The 21,955-nt window shown below is 41.6% G+C and overlaps 1 protein-coding gene across 3 annotated transcripts in view; it reads right to left on the reverse strand.

Moving 5' to 3' along the window:
• stard13 (StAR related lipid transfer domain containing 13) overlaps positions 1-18,550 on the reverse strand; it is a 50,851-nt gene extending 32,301 nt beyond the window's left edge. The window contains exons 1-5 of one of the 3 annotated variants that reach the window (XM_022738790.1): positions 18,257-18,550; positions 17,634-18,217; positions 13,557-13,691; positions 9,790-9,969; positions 6,021-6,051 (exon numbers count right to left, since the gene is read on the reverse strand). In XM_022738790.1, coding sequence (XP_022594511.1) covers positions 6,021-6,051; positions 9,790-9,969; positions 13,557-13,691; positions 17,634-18,217; positions 18,257-18,536 — 1,210 coding nt within the window. In that variant the 5' untranslated portion in view covers positions 18,537-18,550. Of the gene's footprint in view, positions 1-6,020; positions 6,052-9,789; positions 9,973-10,370; positions 10,504-13,556; positions 13,692-17,633; positions 18,218-18,256 lie in introns of those variants that run through there. The other 2 variants (XM_022738787.1, XM_022738786.1) reach the window with 2 other exon arrangements.
• Positions 18,551-21,955: the final 3,405 nt, after the last annotated feature.

Genomic DNA, 21,955 nt, shown 5'->3' on the forward strand with positions numbered 1-21,955 from the left:
ATGAAGCACGGAGCTGAATGGGGAAGGGTAGACATCACATTTGGAGACAGAAGTGGGGGTCTGAAAGGCGAGTGCAGAGGGCTACGGGGTGCAGGCTGTGGGTATGGGAGCAGAGGGACCTGTGGCAGGACCGGGGAGGGGAAACAATAGCTAATGGACATGGAGGAAACTCCACAGGTCACGGGGGTGCAGATCACATGCTGATAGGAGGCCTTGTTGCTGAGTGTCTCATTTTAAAGGCACTTAGGAGCGATGTACGTATAGCGAGGTTTTTAGCTGTTAAAATAAGCAATTCAGTAGGAAAATCCTCAAAGACCGACTTCCTTCCTCCAGCCTCTTCTCCGTGCAGGACCACACACAAACACACGTGTGTACAGGCAATACACAGATATGCACTCATGCATGTGTCGCCAAACACACATGCCAACACACGCACACACACACACAAGCGCACAAAGCAGAGTCTCATGTGCACATTAGTGGTGCTTAAGAGATGCCAAACATAATGGTGTTTTTGCTACAATCAAACTATCATTATAATGCTCTCTATATAACGATTAACTTGAACATGGCAGCCATTATCACAAACATTAGTGTAGTGTGTAATTATAGTGGAGCATAAAGACTGAAGAGTAATTATTGTAACAAAGTGGAACTCCACTCACAGCATCTTTTTACTCTGCTTCACTGCGCTGGCTAATACGGACTCGGAGGTGAATGGTGTGCATGGTCGTCCTCTTTGCCGTGCAGGTGCTGTGTTGTCTAAAACAGGCTAAATGATAAGAAAAACACTTAAAGCTTCTATAATTAATATTTTCACTCAAATAATGGATCAAATGATTTACAACCCCACAGAGAATTGTCACCCGACTCAGCAGTTTCCATTAGATCGACGGAGAATTTTACCGTCTTTCAGCTCCTTGTTTTGGTTTTATGACCCATAATTTCACTGTTTTGGTTCAGTCTCACAGCTCTCATCAGCATTATTTCCCGACACAGCAGATGTGAAAAACAGCACAGATAAACCACTGTACCTGACCTGCTCAGCACTAAACAGCAGACAGACAAAGTTAGCAACTAGCTGATGAACATAGTGCAGCGTTGAGCAGTAAAAGAGTGACAGATATTTACCCCAGGACTTGGAGGAAACCAAAGCGGAGCTAAAAGGAGAGTGAATATCAGCCAGGAATGCTAAAAAGTTTTTCCGTGTCTGCTGAGTGTGTAAACAGGAAACTGTTTGCTAACAAGTTCACCAAAAAATCAAGATAATAATATGTCATTGTTGCGTTTACAGCTTGTGGCTTCTCAGTAATAATACAGGTAAAAGAAAGAGCCCGTCACTGCACAGGAAAACTGTGAGCGCAGGACCACATGAGTCTGTTAGGAAGGAGCAGTTTAATGGCCAGAATGAACAAGAGGAAAGATTACAGCGAGCAAAACCTGTTTCGAGGTTCATATTGGCACCTGACTGTTGATTTAAGACAGAGTTGGGAAACTGTGAACCTGTCCTTTAAAAACTTTACAAATGACTGCACGTGTTCCCTCAGCAAATAACTCTGTGATAACAGCTGGACTTCCTTTGTTGCTGTTTTATTGTGATAATTAAGTTAATGATAAATCAAATTCATCATCAATCAATTTTTTCACATTCTGTTATTTATACTCAGTTTCTTTCTGTGCAAAATAAGAAAGAACCAAACAGGTGTATGAAAACTTATATGTTCCCGTTAGTCGCTCATCGTTTCTACCAAAACGAGGTTTCAGCAAGATGATTGGGACATTGGTGTAAAGTCAAAGTTTCAAGAGTAAATGTGTGTTGACTTTGTGTACTGATGCGTATTCAAGTCTTGTTGCATGTTCTTTCCACATGCGAGCGACACAAAGGATTCATAGTGAGGTTTAAGTATCACACAGACTGGAATACAGCAAACAGCTACCATGAAACAAATCAAGGTGGAAAATAGACATGGAAACAAAAAAACAAAAAAACAAATCACAGTGCGGGGTCGAGTTACAGTTTGAATGGTCAGAAGAGACAGCAGAGGGCAGAAAGACAGAGGAAAAATGAAAAGGAAGATGTGAAGGAAGAAACAGAGGGAGAGACTGGGACTACAGCCAAATCCACTTCCAGACTTGTTAAAGCACTGCTGCAATATTTACCACACACACACACACACACACACACATGCACTGAGTTAATAAGGACCCTCCGAGCATCACAAATCTTTAATGTATGCAATCTGGTGGGTCTACATCACAACTACAAACACACACAATGCATACACACAAACATACACAAACACACACACACACACACACACACACACACACACAAGTTAACACCAACAAGTCACCATGATTAAGTTATAAAGATTTATTGACAGTTAATCACTGAGCCAACTGCTTTTCTGTGTCAGGTATCTTCTGAATAACACACAGCAGCAGCAGTAGAGGTTTTCTTCACACAGTCTCACACACACACACACACACACACACATGGACAGACTGAAACCTCTGTCAATGTTAGCACAAGTTAAAAAGACGAAAATCAAGGAAGTGTGTGACTCCACTAAAACGAGAGACAGACATTAAATGGACGTTAAATGTCAGCACGATGCTGCCTCGAGGAAAATGTGCATCAGAAGCCTGCCGGAGCCATAAATCAGCTGAATCCCTCCAGTCCGACATATTAAAAACATATTACAGACATGCAAGGGACACACTAAAAGGATTCACGGGCCATAGGTCGAGATTAGCCGCGGCCTCCACGAGCACTTTCTAATAACGTGTAAATTCTGACGGATTATATGTTTTTTTTATAATCCTGGACTTGAGTGAAAATGTTAAGAATGTGTGTGTTTAGTTCAGGCCAAGGTCATTTGTAGCTTACCAGCTGCTCTAAAATAGCAGCACAACATCTAAAATATCTGCGAGTGGTAATGTTCACCACAGCAGTAGTACTGTAGTGCACTCATCCAGCTCGTCTGAAAACACGGAGAGCTGGAATTCACGCCGGATTCAAAAGACCCAGTAATGAAATTTAGCAAAGTCTCAAAGCTTCAAAAGCGAATGTACATGTGTTAAACTGCATACACAGTATCAACTCTCGGCCATTGAGGTCCGAGTCGTGTCCCAAGTAAAGACGAGCAAAGCTCCAAGTCTAAGCCCTAAACTCAGTGCTCCATACACTGCACATTTGAATTATTTCAGAGCACCTTCATTGATTTATTGAGTGTTTCGACACCGCTTTGTCGTTCCCTCCAGCTTGAGCACAGTGATTGGCTGCTGTCACATTAATTCGATATATAATATTCAAAGTATTCACACAAAAACACAGATTTGCTCTCAAAGTCAAAGTCGAGTTAGTAGCCACTTGGTACATGACTCAGATCCAAGTCATCAGACCTGAGTCCACACCTCAGGTTACGGTTATCACATCTCATTTGAATGGACTGGCAACTGTGCCGTAGCTGTCTTCACTGGGTAAACGTGTCACTATCCCTGTTCCCAGCGTGCAGATGGAGGCATTGTTTGGATACTGCAGCATACAGCAGCCTCTGCTGACTACAGAAAACTATAGTTATGATATACTGTGTAAAAAACATTAGTCATCTGCTTGCAGTGCATGTGGCTCCAGGTTATTTTAGGTGAGTCCTTTGTCTGCAGCATCTCACTGCTGGTCCTGTTCACTATGTGTAACAACCAGGAAGGCATCATACTGTATATCTCCTACTCATGACACAAGTACAAATACTTTCCAGCGTGTTCAGTAGTAGCTGCTTTGTTTCCTGACAGTGAAAAATTACTTTTTACGTGTTATGGAGCAAGAGATTTTCTTTTTTTTTCCATAGCGATTTAGGTCGAATCATACTATTAAAGGTGGGTCCTAAATCACGAGGGTGAGGCCTCAACCTGGGATCATACAATCTCCTGAGGTTCTAGGTACATCAGGTTTTCATTACTTACAAATGTTCCACAAAATACAAGAACACCAACCCCCTCAGTTGCGTGTTTAGTAAAAAGCATAACCATATGAATCTTACGCAGAAGTTAATCTAGTCAGATTTACCTTTGCTGATTTGGTAAGGAAAGACATTTTTCCTTCATCCCTGTTGGACAATAATAACCTGACTTGGAGAGTAAAATGAGGACTGAATGTAGAACTAATGAGACACCACAGATGTTTGACAGGTCATTCAACAGAGCAGCCAAATCAAGCAGGCGAAGTAAATTGTCGTAAGCCTTTTTGTGAATTGTGCAGTATGACTGAGGTAAAACAGCACAGGCACCGTGGGGGTGACCTCTCAGATTAAGAGATCATTGAAATACAAACAAACTTGAGATCAAATAAAGCGCTTAAGCATCTATACAAAAATACTCATCTGTTATTACACATTAATTCTCCAGAAAAAAAAAAGTATTGAAAATAAATCCTTTCATCTTTGCAGGGATTAAAACATTTTCCTCAGTGGCCTGAGGGCAGATTCGTTTTATAAACCAAATACCGTCTCGGCATGAATTCCCTTTCACTCACACACACACACACACACACACACACACACACACATGTTCAAGAAAAAAAAGGTACACTAAAGAAACACATCAAAGATATGTGATTAGAAAAATACAGTCAGATAAGAATAAGAAGACCCCGTGCAGAGAACAGGTATGGATTCCACGTTTATCTGGCAGAGAGCAGAGTGAATGTCAACTATGTGAGCACAGATATGTGCATATCATATCTTGTCGCTTTGCAGCTAAGACACAGACCACACAGGCCGACAAACACTGATTGATTAGACGGGATTCCTGTCAAACAGCCAAAGTGTTTCCTCATATCAGAGGAGAAAATAAACACGCTCAAGTGAGAAAACAAACCTGAAGCACGAGAGCCCAAACACTGAAACTAATCTACACTCCTCCCTGAGCGCTGTCGCGTTTGGATGCAACATGTCTTACTCTAGGGCACGTACACACACACACACACACACTCTCACTCTCATCGTATGCCATTGACGGCATCACCTCTGACCTCCCGTCAGCTCTCTGGGGCCTCATTACCCCCCCCCCCCCATCACCCTCCTACTGCACCTCTCCTCCGTGGACTCCCGTTGACAGTAATGTGACCCTTGTTGAAGATGGTGCAACATCGGAGACACCCCAACTGTTACGGCATGCATGTACACACACACACACACACACACACACACGCAGACAAAACATACAAAAATAAACAATCTGGCAACGCAGTGAATGCAAGCCTGTCGCCAAGACATCTCCCCAGGTTGCACTTAACTACAGTCGCCATGACGCCTGTGCATGTCAATCAAAAGGGACACACTCTGAGGATAGGAGATATGGACAGGGGGTCAGAGTTGGACTCATTAATCATCTTCTCAGACTCTTCTATCACAGTCTCTGGGAACTTGAGTCCCAGAAGGAAAAGAGAGTAAAGACAAAAAAAAAAAAAATCAGGACCAGAGGGGAAACATTATATTAATGTTCCGTTTAACATGACTGATATTTTCAATCAGAAGAGCTTTGTTTTTGTTCTGGTGAAGGTGAAGATAAGCTTCTGTGTGTTATCAACGGATTCCACCGAGTCATGACTTCAAAGCACAAAGCGTTTGTGTGCGTTCATATTATTTTTTTTTTGTTTGTTTTTTTTTGTATGAACTCTCCCAAATATCTGTGTTTATGCACCTGAATATGCACATGTTGTGTATGTGTCCAGGCGAGGCTGTGTGTGTGTGTGTGTGTGTGTGTGTGTGTGTGTGTGTGTGTGTGTGTGTGTGTGTGTGTGTGTGTGTGTTATAGTAGAAACACTATATCATTACTTCTGGGTGGTTGAGGTTTGACGTTCAGGCTAGGAATCCTGTGGGAGACATTCCCAGAAGTCCGGTTTTATCCCAAAGTGGGAATGCAAACAATCCAACAGAAAGGATAGTGAATGAACACAAACCTCCCCTGACACACAAATACACACACACACACACACTTTCACTTAAGGGTTATCATACCTGCTGATCCACTGGTGATCCTTGCAGCCGCCTGAAATGAAAAAAGAGAGAGAGGAAGAAAGGAAAACACAGTGAGTAGCAAAATAAAAGCAATAAAATATACAAACACTTCACATGAACACAAAGACTCTCGAGTTTTGGAGAATGTAAACTCAATATTCGCCAAAGACAATGACTAAGTTTCCCTCATATGCAGCTGACTGAAAATGAAAAATGACTCAAATTCTAAATCTGGTTCAACCAACAGAAACAGATTTCCTGAGTGTTCATCTCGCACGATCATATGAAAACCTATCAAGCCCCAAACGGCTTATTTGTTGGACTATGATCCAGATTCACTGGAATCAAAAGAAGAAAAAAAAATACATGTTAATATTATTTTGTTTAACTGGGTAACATCCGCTTGATGAATGAGGCTGAAGCTCCCTCTGGAAAAACAACTTAAATCATAATAAATGATGCGATTAAATTAGAGGAAATTGGAAAGGATATTGCGTGTGTGTGTGTGTGTGTTTGTGTCTATGTGTGTGTGTTTGTTCGTCCTCTTGAGAGTCTGTGAGCTGGTTTGGAAAGATGAGAAGGAGAAAAAGAGGACACAACAGAAAAGGTCAATCAAAATAGATGGTGCTAACTGAGGTAAAAATAAATAAATTAATAACAAGGGTAGAAGAAAAAAGAGTGAAGGACAATAAGGTTCAGAACAGTAAAATCCACCAGCAACAACCACATGACTTAAAACTACACAGGAAATTGAAGCTTATAGACGCTGGATTCTGGGACTTTTTAAATGTATGTGTGTTTGTGATGTACTCCTCATGATCACAGGAACTGACAAAGATCAGGGAACTTATGTCTGGGCCAGATTAATTTCCTAACCTGTGTATGAAACATTATCCCAGCACAGATTTGGCATCATGAATGCTGCCACTGTCACAGGAAAAACCCCACATCCTTACAAAGAAGCTTGGGATTTACCAAACGAGCCACCTGCAGTTTTGCAATTGCACAGGAAACTGTGCATGATTCACACGGGTTTACCTCAAGGTCATAGTGTACGCCGTAAATTACCACACAAACTATCACCTGTCATTTCAAGTTTGAAAAAGGACAAAAAGTTGAATGATTTACAATTAGTTTCACAAGTCTGAAACTTCCAGTGTTAATTTTAAGCTGTTCTTTTAAATAGCAGGAAATGACAAAATATCTCACTCTCATAAATCTTTCATTTGGTATCAATATTTAAGCAGACACAGCCCTAAAATTACCACCACAGTATCTGTGGAGAGTCATCTGCACCGTTAGTTGGGTTTCAACTTTTAGTCAACTAAAGGTAACCACTGCAGCAGCTGACGGACTCCGACTGTGAACAACATTAGTCCAGGATAATAAAGAGGTTCAGCAAACAGCAGCTGTAAAATAGCAAAGATCTCACCAGAGGGAAAACAAAAGTAAAGGTCACATCCTTCGAAAATGTCTCAGTCTCCAGTTAAACTCCCCATCTGTCAGTCCCTAACACTGTATAGACATGATAACCTCATCGTTTACACATCTAATCTTCCCATCCCACTGAAAGCCTGAAGGTGCACAAGTAGCAAATACTTCATGCTGGCTGGATTATACAAACGCACTACATCTTCCTATAAGTCCACGCTCAGTCTTTGATCTGAATGTTGCTCTTGTGAAGTGACTATATGAAAACTGAACAGTGAAACATTCATTACACACGGTGACACAAATAAGAAAACAAGGACAACAATATTAAAAAAATGTTGCTGCTGCTGCTGAATTACTGCAATTCTTTTACAAATTCCTGTAACACAAAATGTGGTCTAAATTTGGAGCTGAGAATCAGCTACGTATCTACGTGTGTGTGCATGTGTGTGCGTGTGTGTGCGTGTGTGTGCGTCCATGTCAGTTTGGACAGCTGTACTTTATCAGTCACGGTTAGGCGAAAAATAAACCCACTCCTTAGCATCAGTCTGATCCCACGGCCCCTGCTGCTCTCTCTACCTACCCACACACACACACACACACACACACACACACACACACACACACACACACACACTGGACTAATAATTCTGACACTTCAGGACCAACTACACACCAACCAAAGGCATGTTCCACTATGCTCTGCAGAGGCATGCCATCTCTTGTGGAAGCAGAACAATGAGCCTCTACTACTACGCCTCTATTGAGAAACAAAGAGAGCTGGCTCTACACTTTTCCCAGCACGGTCGGTCTTTGAGAACATCCATGTTTGTTTCATGTTTGTTTGGTTTGGTTTGAAGTTTTCTTTTCTTTTTCTTTCTGTTTTGAGGATGAAAATTAAATGTTTTAATAATTAAATGCTCCTGATATATATCATACATATAGATATTATTTTTATGGTCTGGCAAAACAATCTCAACTCAAGGTCCACTTACTCGGTTTTCCCAGTGTTTCCAGTAACACGTTTTCTCAAACTACTATTTGCAAGATCAGAAATGAACATAACTTTTAAGACAACGTGGACGAGAAGCCTTGGAAGCGCTAACAGCTCCTGAGTTTGCATGACAACAGATCCAGGACAAGTGAGAAAACTCCATGCTGATGAAGGCCGTGTGAGCTGGGATTGGTTGATCAAACTACTTTTTCCAAGGTCAGTTCCAAAGTGTATTCATTCTTGATAAAAGATGATTGGTGGACTTTTGAACCCTGCCACCAATTAAACTAATTTCCCCCATTTTCTTGCTCTTTACCTCTCGTCATCTGTCTGACTGTTGTACTTGTTGAACAGTGTTTTTCTTTTGTTTTTTTTATTTGAGGTGGTTTTTGTTGTTTGCCGTAGTGGTGACTCAGAAAAAGGTGACCTTGTGTAATACTGAGCTGCCTCATCCCTTTACTTTCACCTTATTTACACAACAGCAGGAAACATGCAGACTGTGCAGAAGCCAAGAGAAAGGGAGGACGATGACAGAAGAAAGGAAGGAAGTAAACTGAGGTTTTTAAAGAAAAAGTCAAAAGAGAAAATGAAGAAAACATCTACTTTCCTGGAAAAAGCATAGGGTAGACATGAAATATAACAAGGCAGTGCAAAGGGGAAAGAGAGATCCACATGTTTAGGAAGAGAGAAGCAGCTCTGACAAGGCAAAAATAAAATGCTCATTCCTTTCGGCATAGTACGCCTGAAAAAACAACAGATCGCTGACCACAATTACACTGCACAAAACAGGTCTGAGCTTTCAGAAGACGTTTCAAATTGAGTTTGGTAGACATCAAAACATTTCCTCAGACGATCAACTGATCAACTTATATCAATCAGACATGCCTCTGAAGCTCCTGTCTGCCTGGTCAGCTGCAAAGTGTTAGACGCTGGTTTAGCTCCAAACCAACGTGCACGTTGTTTCTAAAGACTTAGTTAACAGCAGCGAAGACTGCAGGTTTGAACTCAATCTGTGAGCTGATCAAACTGAGGTAAATCGCGGATACCATCATATCTGCTTGTAATGGTGATCTAAGTAAACTCTGGGCCACAGTGGTTTCCCACAGGAGAAGGTGCAGGAGACTGTAGTGCAATTGCATTTGTGATTAAACAAAGAATCAGGACACAAAAAGTTTTTTGACAAATGAATGCGCAACTGTTTTTCCTTCCAAACAGCTTTCTACCATCTTATCTATAATGTGTATAGAGGGATAACCAGGAAGCAGCGACCACATATACTGAAGGTCACTACAAACATACAGCTAGCTAAACGGCTAACACACACAGAGGCGCAGTGTGGCTCACCCTGGCCCGTCGAGCATGGAGGTGTGTAGGGGACGAGAGGGACGAACGGGTCAGAGGTCTGCTGCGGGTCAGAGGTCGCGAGCGCCGTCTGGTGAGTGGTTCAGGTTTGTCTGAAGCTCTGGAGGCTCCCTGATCCTGGCTCAGGGCTCGGCTCGCCATCCTGCCCACGGCGGGAGCACCCTGCTGGGAGGACGGAGGAGAATTAGTCAAATGTGATCCTACGAATCCCACGTGAGACGCTGAGATTGAAAGTTCATTCTCGATCTGACAAAAACTATGTGACCACGAGTTTCACTCAGGATCTCTTCTGGAGGCGTGATCTTTACTCAGCAGATGAAGTTGCCAAGTGGTCATGAAAATACAAACAGAATATACATTTTGAATTTATTTACTTTCACTATGTAAGAAACTGTGACAGCTGTAAGAACATCAGTCTCCATCTGTTGCTGCTGTTCATTCTTCTGTTGTCTTATATTAGCTGCAGCTGTCTCTCAAAATGAATGCTTTTATGCTAATTCAACACACACTGCAGTGTCTTTAGTTACGGTCTCTATGCGGCTGTGTCTCCTTCAGTCTCTTACCCCAGTCCCTGTCTTCATGTCACCTGCCTCTTCAGCAGCTCCCTGTATCTCTGTGTGGTTTCTGTGGAGTATTTAGTGGAGCTGGTGTATGTGGGGATTGTTTGACGATATAAGACACTGCTGACGATGGACGTGCCTGCCCTCCTCTTATTCAGAAAAATCCTTATCATCTCTGACCATCCTCGTCCCCTCTGTATCTCAGCTCAGTAGCAACATTGGAAAGTCCGTCCCGGCTTGACCTCATGACTCAACTACTGTACCCACTTCAGCGCTCGCTGCGCTTCCCGCTTTCCCCTCCCGTCCCACACTGAGCTGATAACATGGATATGTGTGCAAATGTGAGTGTGTGTGTGTGTAACTGAAAGTGAAGGAGGAATGGCATTAATTTCTGTAAACAGCACGCTTTTTTTTCTCAACCAAGAATCCAATCCACAAATGCAGGCGTGGAGAGACACATTTTCCCTTCATCACATACATACAATGCTTCCCTGTGTAGAAAGCTCCCTCTCTGACCCTGTAGAGCATTTCCATCATAGAGATGGCATGGTGCTGTGGCTAATTTCCTAACTGTGCGGTCACAGTTAGATAACAACATGAAGGACACTGTGTCTCCAAAACAAAGTGCAGTTCAAACTGAAACTTAGTGAATGTCTCATCTGAACTGTATTTCCCTATTTGCTACTTTTAATTAATAAGTGTTCTGTTCCATTCGATCTCATTCAACTAATAGGAATTTAATGGAGAAAATTCCCACAGTGGAAAGTCCATGTAACAGAGGAGACTTGAAGTCTGCAGCCATGTTAGTGGCATTGAGAGGCTGTACTGAAGCACAGTGTTGCTTTGAGCCAAATCAATGCTAAACATTAGCATGCTAACATGCTCAGAATGGTGCTGATGTTTAGCAGGTATAGGCTAATGTTTACCATGTCCAATCTATGTATCTGTCTATCTATCTATCTATCTATCTCTCTCTCTCTCTCTCTAGCACTAATTATCACAGAGTACAGCAGAGGCTGATGGAAAAGATTTTTTTAGGTCATATAAATTGAAATTTTAGATGAAAAGTTTAGGGGTCGCTAAAGTTATTTATCCAGAAGGAGGCATGAATGTATGAACCAAATTTCATGATAATCCATCCACTATTTGTTGAGATATTGAGACATTTCCCTAAAACCCTCACACGCGAACATCGTGGTGGCGCTAGAAGAACAATCAGATGATCACATCATGATGATTAATGGTCTGGGAACCATGTCCGCCTGTGCAAAATGTCACAGGGATCCACCCAAGAGCTGTGGAGATATTTCAGTCTAGACAAAAGTGGAAAGCTGACAGACAGACATTACATCTGACTGACAAAAGAACTCACTTTTTAAAAAAATGTAATTAGCATAATGAAGGGCGTGGTTAAAGGATGTCGTCTGATCTGAGTGCAGTGAGTGAGGAAAGAATTAAAAGACAATCAGAAACATTGTTTGGAACGATTGTGTTATTTAAAGAGTTGTTATATGTTAAGCCAATGTCTTCCTCTGACTGAAACTTCTTTGTTACTGTATTTAAACAGACTATCTTGAGGGTGTTTAAGAGGAACTTCTGATATTTCACTACTGGTGAATTCAAACAAATCTTAATTCCTTATCACTCTGCCCTGCACCCAACCCTGAATGTCTTCTACTGCCAAAGAAGAGAAAGCTTTCTCCTGCTGCTGCTGCTGCTGCTGTCTTACTCTTCTGGGCTGAGATCATTTAATCTTAATTACCCCATAAATATTTGACATTTTTGGAATAAATGGTCTCTCTGCTGCTCTTCTCCTCTGGACATTTTTATTGATTTTCCTTTTCATTCATCATCATATTGTGTTGTATTGTGTATTTTACCATGATGGCTTACTGCAACAAAAAAAAAGAAAAAAAAAAAAGTACTTTACTGTGACATAAAAATACAGAGAATGTGATACACACAGCTAAGCATGTCTATTTTATGGCTGTTTTTCTGGCTTGCCAGACAGTTTGATTAAGATTAGCTTGATTAAATACAGTCTTTTTATACGAATTCCTAAACTTCTGTGCTGTTGGTTTAAGAGCTATTTGAGGTTACCAGATTTACACTTGGTAAGCATAATGAGGCAGCTGGAATGCCCTGTGAGAGGAGAACAGAGGAGCACAGCACAGCAGCCATCTCCAGACTGTTTCTCCTCCAGAAGTTATGTTAAATACACCTTTAAATAATAATATGCTGGAATAAGCTCAGCGCTTATTTCCAGATGGATGCCAGACGAATCAGAAACTACCTGATTTATGAAAGGCTTTAATGGCAGAAAAACAACAGGCCTGGAAACCATCCAAACTGTTCTTCTTAATGAATCCACCCCATATTAAATAGTGGGAGAGACTGCAAGCCTAGCAACCCATTCTCCTGAGTAGGCTCTCTGTCCAACATGTGTGTGGCACGCTGTTTGACTTAATGGTAAATTGTGCTGGTGTGTGAGTAGCCAACATACAGTATGACTGAAAATAAAGGCACTCTGGTACTTTCATTAGACTGTTCTGCAGTCTAATGAAAACTATATAATAGACATCATCCATTTTTGATTCTAATTCAAATTTCATGCAATCCTTTTATGTGATTTCTAAACGTAAGGTGCCCTCAGTTAAAACTCACAGCAGCACGTCAGACAGCCACTCTAACTGTCTGATCGACTCATGTGGAGGTCCTACGAGGTTTTCATTTGGTTTTCAAGTGGTGATTAATTATGTTATAGCAACTCATAAAGAAGTTCTAAATCACACTCGTCTATAATTATATTTGTATAAAATATAAAAATATATAAAAAAACCTTTTTTCTAAATTAAAATACATACAGTTTTCACATTAAAAACTTAATTTCATTAAGCTATGATTCCCCATTTAGGTATGATTAATCACCTTTGAGTAATCATCATAAAACATTTGTATTGGTTACTCAGAAGGTGGTAGGTGGGTCGATGCATTTGCTTGTCAAAAAGTTCAAAAACTTTCTAATTCATGTTGTCTTCTTTTCAAATTATACATAACTTGAAGAACCCTACATAGGATATCTGTATACATCATCTTTGTGATTGTCTGTTAATTGTTACTTCAACTTTTTTTAAATCTTAATTTTTTATCACTATTTTTTATCCTTCAGGTCAACTGTGCTTTACTTACCACGGTGCTCTGTTGCTCCTGCTCGGCGCAGGCCTCGTCTGGGTGGGAGGAATCAGCGCTTCGGACTTCTCGGACCCCCTCACTGAGCTGATCCAACTTGTTCATCAGCAGGGTCATGGAGTCACACGCAGCAGCCTGAACGTACGGGTCAAGAGACACAGACGCAGGTAAATATGGCTCAAGGGGAAACCCTGTTAACACCTTGCACTGAGGCCTTTCATGTGTGCTGAGAGAGAGGGATCTGCTGAACCTCACTCCACACACACACACACACACACACACACACACACACACACACACACACACACCCACTCCTCTTCCCCATCCACCTACTCCACCCTTCATTGCCTGCAGGCTCCTTGCAGATGAACATTGGGCTTTTTCAGCCTGCCTAGGGGTACACAGTGTACCCTACACTGTGGAGGAGGGGGTGACACCTTCTCAATGAGATTATTGTAGAGCAAGAAGAGAAGAGAAGAGAAAAATATACAGCATATGGATAACGATAGCAGCTAGTGAAGAATAAGCTGCCATTTGCTACATTTAAAAACAGCAACGTACCCAATGTACGTCATGTAAATGTGTTGTAACTGTCCATGTCATAGCTATGCACATACCTCAACCCTCGCTTTCCCTCTCTTTCCCTCTCCACCCATTGGTCGTGGACTCTGACTGAAACACTTGTTCACTGGCCTTCCAGGAAATGAACAAACTGCTTTGTCTCTGGGCCCTATGTGCTGCCAATCCCAGAGTCCCAGTGGCTGATAGCAGCACATAGGGCCCCTTTGAGGAGCTTGAAGTCCAAAAACAGCCCCCTCACTCACACACATACATGCATACACACAAGCATGCCCTCACCCACACCCACCCACCCACCCACTCACGCACACAAACACACCCTTCTGTCCACTCCTATTCCCAAAACCTCATCATGTTGACCAGTTTAAAAAATATCTGCAGTAACGGCTTTGGCAGTAAAGACATTTCCTGTGCGTTACAGCCCCCACATCTCCAGATTCCTACACACAGGAACACAGAAGGCTGCCTATGTGCAGCAGGGTGCTATTTTTACCCTCACTATGGGGGACAGAGCCGGGGCCAGGGGAGAACATGGGGAGTGGAGGCTTTTCAGTGGCACGAGTGACTGCAAACATGAACACTCGCAAATACACACAGAGAGAGAGAGAGAGAGAGAGAGAGAGCTGCAAGTAAATGTGCAAATGTGAACACAAATGCACACCACTGCGTACACACACAGATACACACTTGCACACATTCACTTTTGACAGCACAGTGCTCTCAAAGTTCATGAAATGTTAATAGGCTTCAGTCTAAAGTGTTTACAGAGGATAGAGCTCTTAATGCATCACTGTATCTACGCTTCAAGAGCATTTCATTATTTGTCTGAAGTGTCTTGGACAGGCTGGGGCGCCTATTATCGTGATGCATCTCAGTATGAATAGCTAAAGAAGTGTACCCTCAGTCTATTAGTGCTCTGAAGTGAAACTAATAATTACATTGACATCTTGTTCTACAGAGGAGAAGAAACATGTAAAAGAATATGTGTAGAAGTTTTTCCTTCAGCTGAATCCAGGTGAAATAATTTACTCAGTATTCTCACTCTTTGTATCTTTCTGTGATCTTGAAAGCAGCAGCAGCCACTGTCAGCACCATTTAAAGGTCCCATATTTTACACTTTCCCTGTGTTTTATTTGAAGTGTTGATCCATAAGAAAGAAGATATATTTGTCGTTTTAAGAACCAAAGACCATCTCAATGTAGTTTTACATCTCCTCTCTCAGGCTTTTCTCTGGAGCTCTATAGTAACAGGTCGGCGAGCCAATCGGAGGAGAGGCTCTCTGATTGGCCGACTGTTTTCTGAGTGAATAAATAAAAATATAGCAGATTTCAGGTAAACGCTCAAGACAAACCAAATCCTGCGAAGTTGGATGGTGGGGCTGGATGGGCTGAGCTTGGGACATGACTGAGGGCATTGACTGCTTTGTTGTGACATCACAAATTTACAAAAGTCCAGACGGCTAATTTTAAGGCTCTGTTTCTGAATACAAGCTGCGTGCATTTCTCTGTAGACTGAGCACTATACTTTCACAGTATTAATATAGAACATAGACCTGCTTTATAACCAAAAAGACATGGACATCTCACTTTATACTATATGGGACCGTTAAGTCCAGTCCAAGACATATTAAAGACCAAGTTCAAAGGCGGTCAAGACTATAGGTAAGAACTGAAACTGACAAATCAAATCATCAACCTGGTCCAAGTCTGAAGCAGGATTAAACCAGCTCCCACTCAATACTCTATTCTGTCATTTGAGAGTTAGCTGTTATCTGCCTCCAGAACCTCAAACACAATCATCAAATGGATTTAAACATGTAATCAAAACAGGAATTCTCCAGTCGTACTACCGTTTTAAAGCTGCGAATATATAATAGACATTTGCCAAAATATGTATAACTAATTCTGATGATTTCCAAATCCAGAGAATCATGTGGCACATTCCTGTTATGAGGCTAACTATACCACATCACATGGAAATAAGAGGATAACCCTTTAAGATGCACTAGTCATGCCTTTATTCATCTATAATAACATATCATACTCAAGTAAGAAAAAAAAAAATCTATTTTCTGTAACATTTTTTTTTAACTTGATGACAAGCTGACTTGGTTTTACAGTAATGTGGCCAAACGCCCAGTGAGCAGGGCTGAAAGCTACAGATCTGGGACATGACCGAGAAACTGTCATGAGATGAGACTCTAGCAGTACAGCCAAGATCCTAAGCCTCATTTCACTTTAAATGCTGTTTAATAACTTGTTCCTTACTCCAAATTCCTCAAATTATTTCATTTGGCAAAGTTGTTAACCCACATCGAGGAGTGTGACGAAAGTGCCCGAGCCAAGATATTCCAAGAATGCGGAGGCACAAAGGGGCCTCTTTGACTTAACAGGTATTCAAATGAGCATTGGCCTAAGCCTGTCCATAAGTGACTTTAAAAGCTACTTGGTCAAACTCTGAGAACGACATCACAAAAGGAGCACGGGGAGAACAAATCCTTTCATTTCAGTCCAAGGAGAGGGAGAACAGTGTGCAGAGTGCCAGAGGACCGTTATGGGAACGTGCCAGAGGCTGAGGGCTGCACTGACAGGTGTGAGAACACAGTCAGGGGGCACGCTCAGACTAAACGATGCCCGATGGTGAAGTGCATGCTGGGAGGTGGAGATACCAGCGTGGGCCAGGAGAAAAAAAAAATGAGAGGAATTTATGATTGAGGGTATCTCTGCCAAAATATTCCTTCTTGTTCAGGTACTGCTTTTCTTTCAACATATAAACACTCAGTTTACTCATATAGCAAATAATTCAAATGATACTGAAGCTATTATCTCCACATTTAGCAGCATAATATGTATTATGTAAGAAAACAAGAGGGTGTCTCTGCACCAGATTTGCAGCTGCTGCAACAGACCAACAGTAGAGACATACAGGAAACATGAGGAGAAGATGAGAATGGGATAATTATGAGATGCCCAGTCAGAACCAGGGACATTGTGACCATGTCTGCAAAAAGGAAAAATATCCTGCTAAGTCGGGTAAATTCATTTCAACAAAGATGTCATAGCTGTGATCTGGTATTTGGAGACCATCTGCTATTCAGTAGATAGTAGAAAAAAACCTTCACAACAAGCTCATGCTGATCAAAACAAATGAAACAATTTGACATTGCTGCCCTCTGGTGGTGCAGGAAGGGTTTTGCAGAATTGGATTTTATTTTACACACTTGGCATGTGGCAGTGAGAAAAGCACAGGTGTCAATAATAAAATCACTGATATTGAGCGTGCTGCTGGCTCACACCGTCATGGCTTACTGGGAAACCTGAATCATTAATGTAAAGACCTGTGCTTTTCCTACAATGACAAGACAGATGTCCAGCTGTGAAACCGGCCAATCTGTAACACAGACATGCAGCCACTTAAGTGCTTTGCCTGGCAGTTCTACACAATGAATAAGACTTCTTTGTCTGTGTTATCACACTACTCCTGTCTTGTTTTTCTTACCTGTTTGCCATTGTTCTCCTCTTCCTCCTGGCTACCTGTGAACTCCTGTTTGCCCTTGTCGGTGGGCTTTTGCCAGCCAGATGCAGCAGAGCTGTTAGGCTGGGCATCCTGTCTCTTCCTCAAGCACTTCCTGTTCCTGTTCAAGTTCCTACGGCGACGGCTGACCAGGAATTCCTTATATTGTAATGTCTCCTGAAAAACATCATCCTCATCCTCATCATCATCGTCATCCTCTCCCTCTCCCTCTTCAGTGTTGGATGAGGAGGACTCCCCACCATCAGAGCTGCCACTGGCAAAGCTCGCCTGGTTTTTATAATCGCAGAACACAATGGCGCTCGGGTGGTGCTTTACTATTCTGAGCAGATCCAATGAGCAGTCCTCTGATGCATCCACAGATGCTGGCAGATGGCTTTGGCTACTTTTATCCAGAGCTGGTAAAGAGGCAGGAAGCAACTCATCAGGACAGGAGGTCTCATTGGGGCTCCCTTCTTGTTGCTGAGGTAGTGTGGCTCCACAATGTGCCTCCATCTGAGATTTACTGCCAACAGCAGCTCCGTCACCCTGTGACACCTCCATGTCCTGACCTCTTCCAGGAGCCTTGTCTGAGCTCTGGCTGCTTCCACAGTGTCCATTCTGCTTGAAATCAGGCTTAGTTGTATCACAAGAGGAGCAGCTGTCCGTCTCCAGCTCCGTCCATCTTTGAGCATGACGGGCCACAGGATCTAAAGCGCATCTTAGCAGAGGAACAGGTTCAGACATGGTTCCTCTGTGGTTGTTGGAGCTTTGGATCAGGAGGGGAACTTGACCTTGCAGGTCATCCAGAGGGACACCCACAGCCTGGGGGTAAATATGCCTGTCAGGCTGCTGCTGAACAGGCAGTGCAGCTACTGGGCCTTCATGCATTACGAGGGAACCAGTCCTCATCCGTAAGTTCTTTTCTGTATTGCTAATGTTGAACCTGATGAATTGACCAATCAGGCAGTTGCTAAAATGAAGCTATGAGTGGTTAATATTTTACACTTTGGCCCATATTTGAATCCCCCGGAAAATTCCTTTGATGTCTGAGCTGGAGTGAGAAGGAGAGACAGAAAGAGACCGAATGTAAATTTGGACAAATTGATTCATGTTCACACATGCACACTAAAGAATATATGCATGTATAATCCAGTGTCATATGTTCGTGGTAAGTGGGTAAATAGCCTGGATTCAAGTGTGTTGCTTAAGAAGGATTAAATTACTGCTTAGGCAGATTTATCTATCCATTAAATCAATCATTCTTGTCTCTAAACATATAGACCTCTGGGCAGTGAGATGTGGCTCTGTACTCCAGTTTAACAATCTACTGCAGGGTTTCAACTCTACTGCCGTTAGATGCAGTAAAGTTTAAAATAAATTTGTAAAAAAAAAAAATAGCTCATTATACTGAATTTGCTAAAGTATAAAGTATAAATTGTAAAGAAAAATATATTTATGATGCAAAACATAAATGAAAAATGTTTTTAATGATTTTAATGTAATGTAATCTTAATTGTAATTTTTCCATTATTTTGAAATAGTGATGGTTTAGTTTGTACTGTATATAATTTTTTGGGCCAGAAAAACCACAAATGTCAATGTGATTGGCTCATGCCAAAGTCAACAAAGTTCGTCTTCATAACAACCGCACAGCGCACCACTCTGTAGCTGTCACAGTTTTTTTTTTTTTGACAAAATGCATTTTGCTCAAACACATTGTTTTTTCCTGGTGGATATTTTTGGCCACAGCCAACACACCCTTTCCTTGCCTGACATGTTTTCTTTGTCGTTCAAACACACAGTGGTGGGTTTTAAAATCCTGGAAAATTCTATAACTCTGCAGCTCAGACAGCATGTGTGTGTAAAAAACATACGAGTCCTTTCCTACAAGAGCTTCATAGTACACACTCGCAAACAAAGAGATGTTTGTTCCCAGGCCATGTGTCAGCCGGTCTGTGGAGAAATATTACTGTACAGTCACATGGTAACTGTTATTCAATTAATGCCAATAATTATTTAATTAACATAAAGGGGCATTTGTCATGTTGAACATTTTCTTGATAAAAAATATTCTATAGGAAGTTTTAAAGAAACACAGAATTCATATTTCAACATACCAGATGTTTTTGTACAGAAGCTGTATCATCCGAGAACACATCCAGCTCAGCAGCCTGAAGAAAGCGAGAGGGAACACAAATATCCAGCTGAGGCGATTCAGTGCTTGTAAGCTGCATGACACAGATAAGACAGAAAGAGTGAGTTTATGTCTGAAAAGACATGAAATGCTGTGAGGGGAGGAGAGAAGAAGAAAGGGCTGAGGAATGCTTTTCCCTCCTACATTACCTCAGCAAGAAAACAGGGAGCTCCACAGGCAGGTGTTTGTGCTATATGTGCGTGTGCGTGTGTGTGTATGTGTGGATATGTGTGCGTGTGTGTGTGTGTGTGTGTGTGTACGTGCATGGAGTAAGAGTGTTAATTTCCATGAAAATGCAAGCATATGTGTAAGAGAGAAAAATAGATGCAGTCAAAGCAGATACAACATTCTGTTGTGGAAGTGATGAACCAGATTAAATAGCTGCACGTACATTAGTCTTACGGACTTTGATTAAAAGGCTTGAGGTCTGTCGTGCAGCTTTCGCCCACCCCATTCCTCCTTTTCAATCATTGCTGTATAATATGGCTCGAGGCAAAGGGTTTTTCACCTTGGAAGCACATTCCTTGACAACACATGAGGTAATGCTTTAAACTTGCTCTTATCCTCTGTAAAACTCTCATTTCATGCTTTCTGTAACTACAGCAAAGCCGTGTGTGAGCCTTAATCAACACGAAATGACTTATGGTCCTTACAAAGCTGTCGACGGACTGTGGAATTCCTCAAGTTTGCCAGCAAACATTGAATTTCATGTTTCTGAGGGAATGTCTTTGGTCAGGAGTAAAGACCTGCTATTTGTACGTTAACACTGAGGATGATTCTGCCTGTTGAGGCGTGTTTGACCTTCAAGGTCTTGGGGAGAAGAGATCTGGTCAAGGTGGAATAAGAGTTAAGAGTGCAGTATTTCTGCTTTCTGTGATGTCTCTTCACACACAAACACAATAAAACTTTTTCCAAGTGACATCAAAGTACCTAAAAAGCTTCAGACGGATTTGCTGAGAATAAATATATTGGATATAATTCATCTAAACACAAAGGGGCTCAGCAATGGTACAGTAAGTTTGCAGCAGTCTCAGTATAACAAGATGATATTTAAAGATCTCTCCTTGGAGATGGACAGTTTCACAACAACATCTGTGGTTTATGACTGTCCAAATGTTTTTCATATTGAGTTTAGGGAACAAAAAGACCACAAACCAAATGCCATTGAAAGTATCACTATGTTCTTGGGTGAACTGACCCTGTAAAATACCTTTCCTCCCCTGTATGTGAAATACAAATTACTGTTAAACCATGCAGCATCAACAATAGTTGAACTATGAGGCTGCCAATTCATAAAAACACACAATTCATGAGCCAAACTGATACATTATGTATGAGCTTCATAAATCATCTTTCCTGCAGGAACTTGATAAACTTCACCCACCGCCCCTCAGATGTTACACTGTCCTACATTGCAGTGATGATGGATGCATCTTAATTTTACTCAAACATTTCAATACAAGCAACGCCAACCTGCTGAGACATGCTCCTCCATATATAACATTCCTGTCATGGAGACGTATAGTTACCTGGGTCAGGCTGGAGAAAAGCAGGGCAAAGATAAAGACGAGAGAGGAAGACGAGGTGAGATTTGACAGGTAGATACAGTAAAAAACCAGCAAAACAACTGTGTCTATAACAGCTTGGGCCCTTTTTAAAACTACAAATCAATTCCTCTGGGAGAAAGCACATTAAAAGTTTTATGAAGACTAGCTGCAGATTAAAAAACACACTAATACATCCACACTGATTATGTAAGCTGTGTTATCTTGGCAGTGTGTACTGTAGATACTGTGTAAAATATGAAAGACAATAAAACCTCATTTTGACAACAAACATTAATGTGCATGGAGGGAGATAAGCAAAGAAAAATTCACTTTCTAACTCTATCACTGCATACCAGAAAACTTGGATTTAAAATTCTCCACCTTCTTGGCTGGTAGGGGAGGAAAAATTGAATGACCGGATCAAATAATTTCCTATTTGTTTTTTGCATGAGAGCCTGAATGGATTCAGGGTAAAGTTTTTACTTTTTTTCCTTCTTTTGCTCGGCCCTAGATCAGACTGTTGGATAAACAAATGGGTTAACCAGATGGGGACCATAAAATAAGGG

This window comes from Seriola dumerili, unplaced genomic scaffold, assembly GCF_002260705.1.
Source record: "Seriola dumerili isolate Sdu_G_001 unplaced genomic scaffold, Sdu_1.0 BDQW01000040.1, whole genome shotgun sequence".
NCBI lineage: Eukaryota > Metazoa > Chordata > Actinopteri > Carangiformes > Carangidae > Seriola > Seriola dumerili.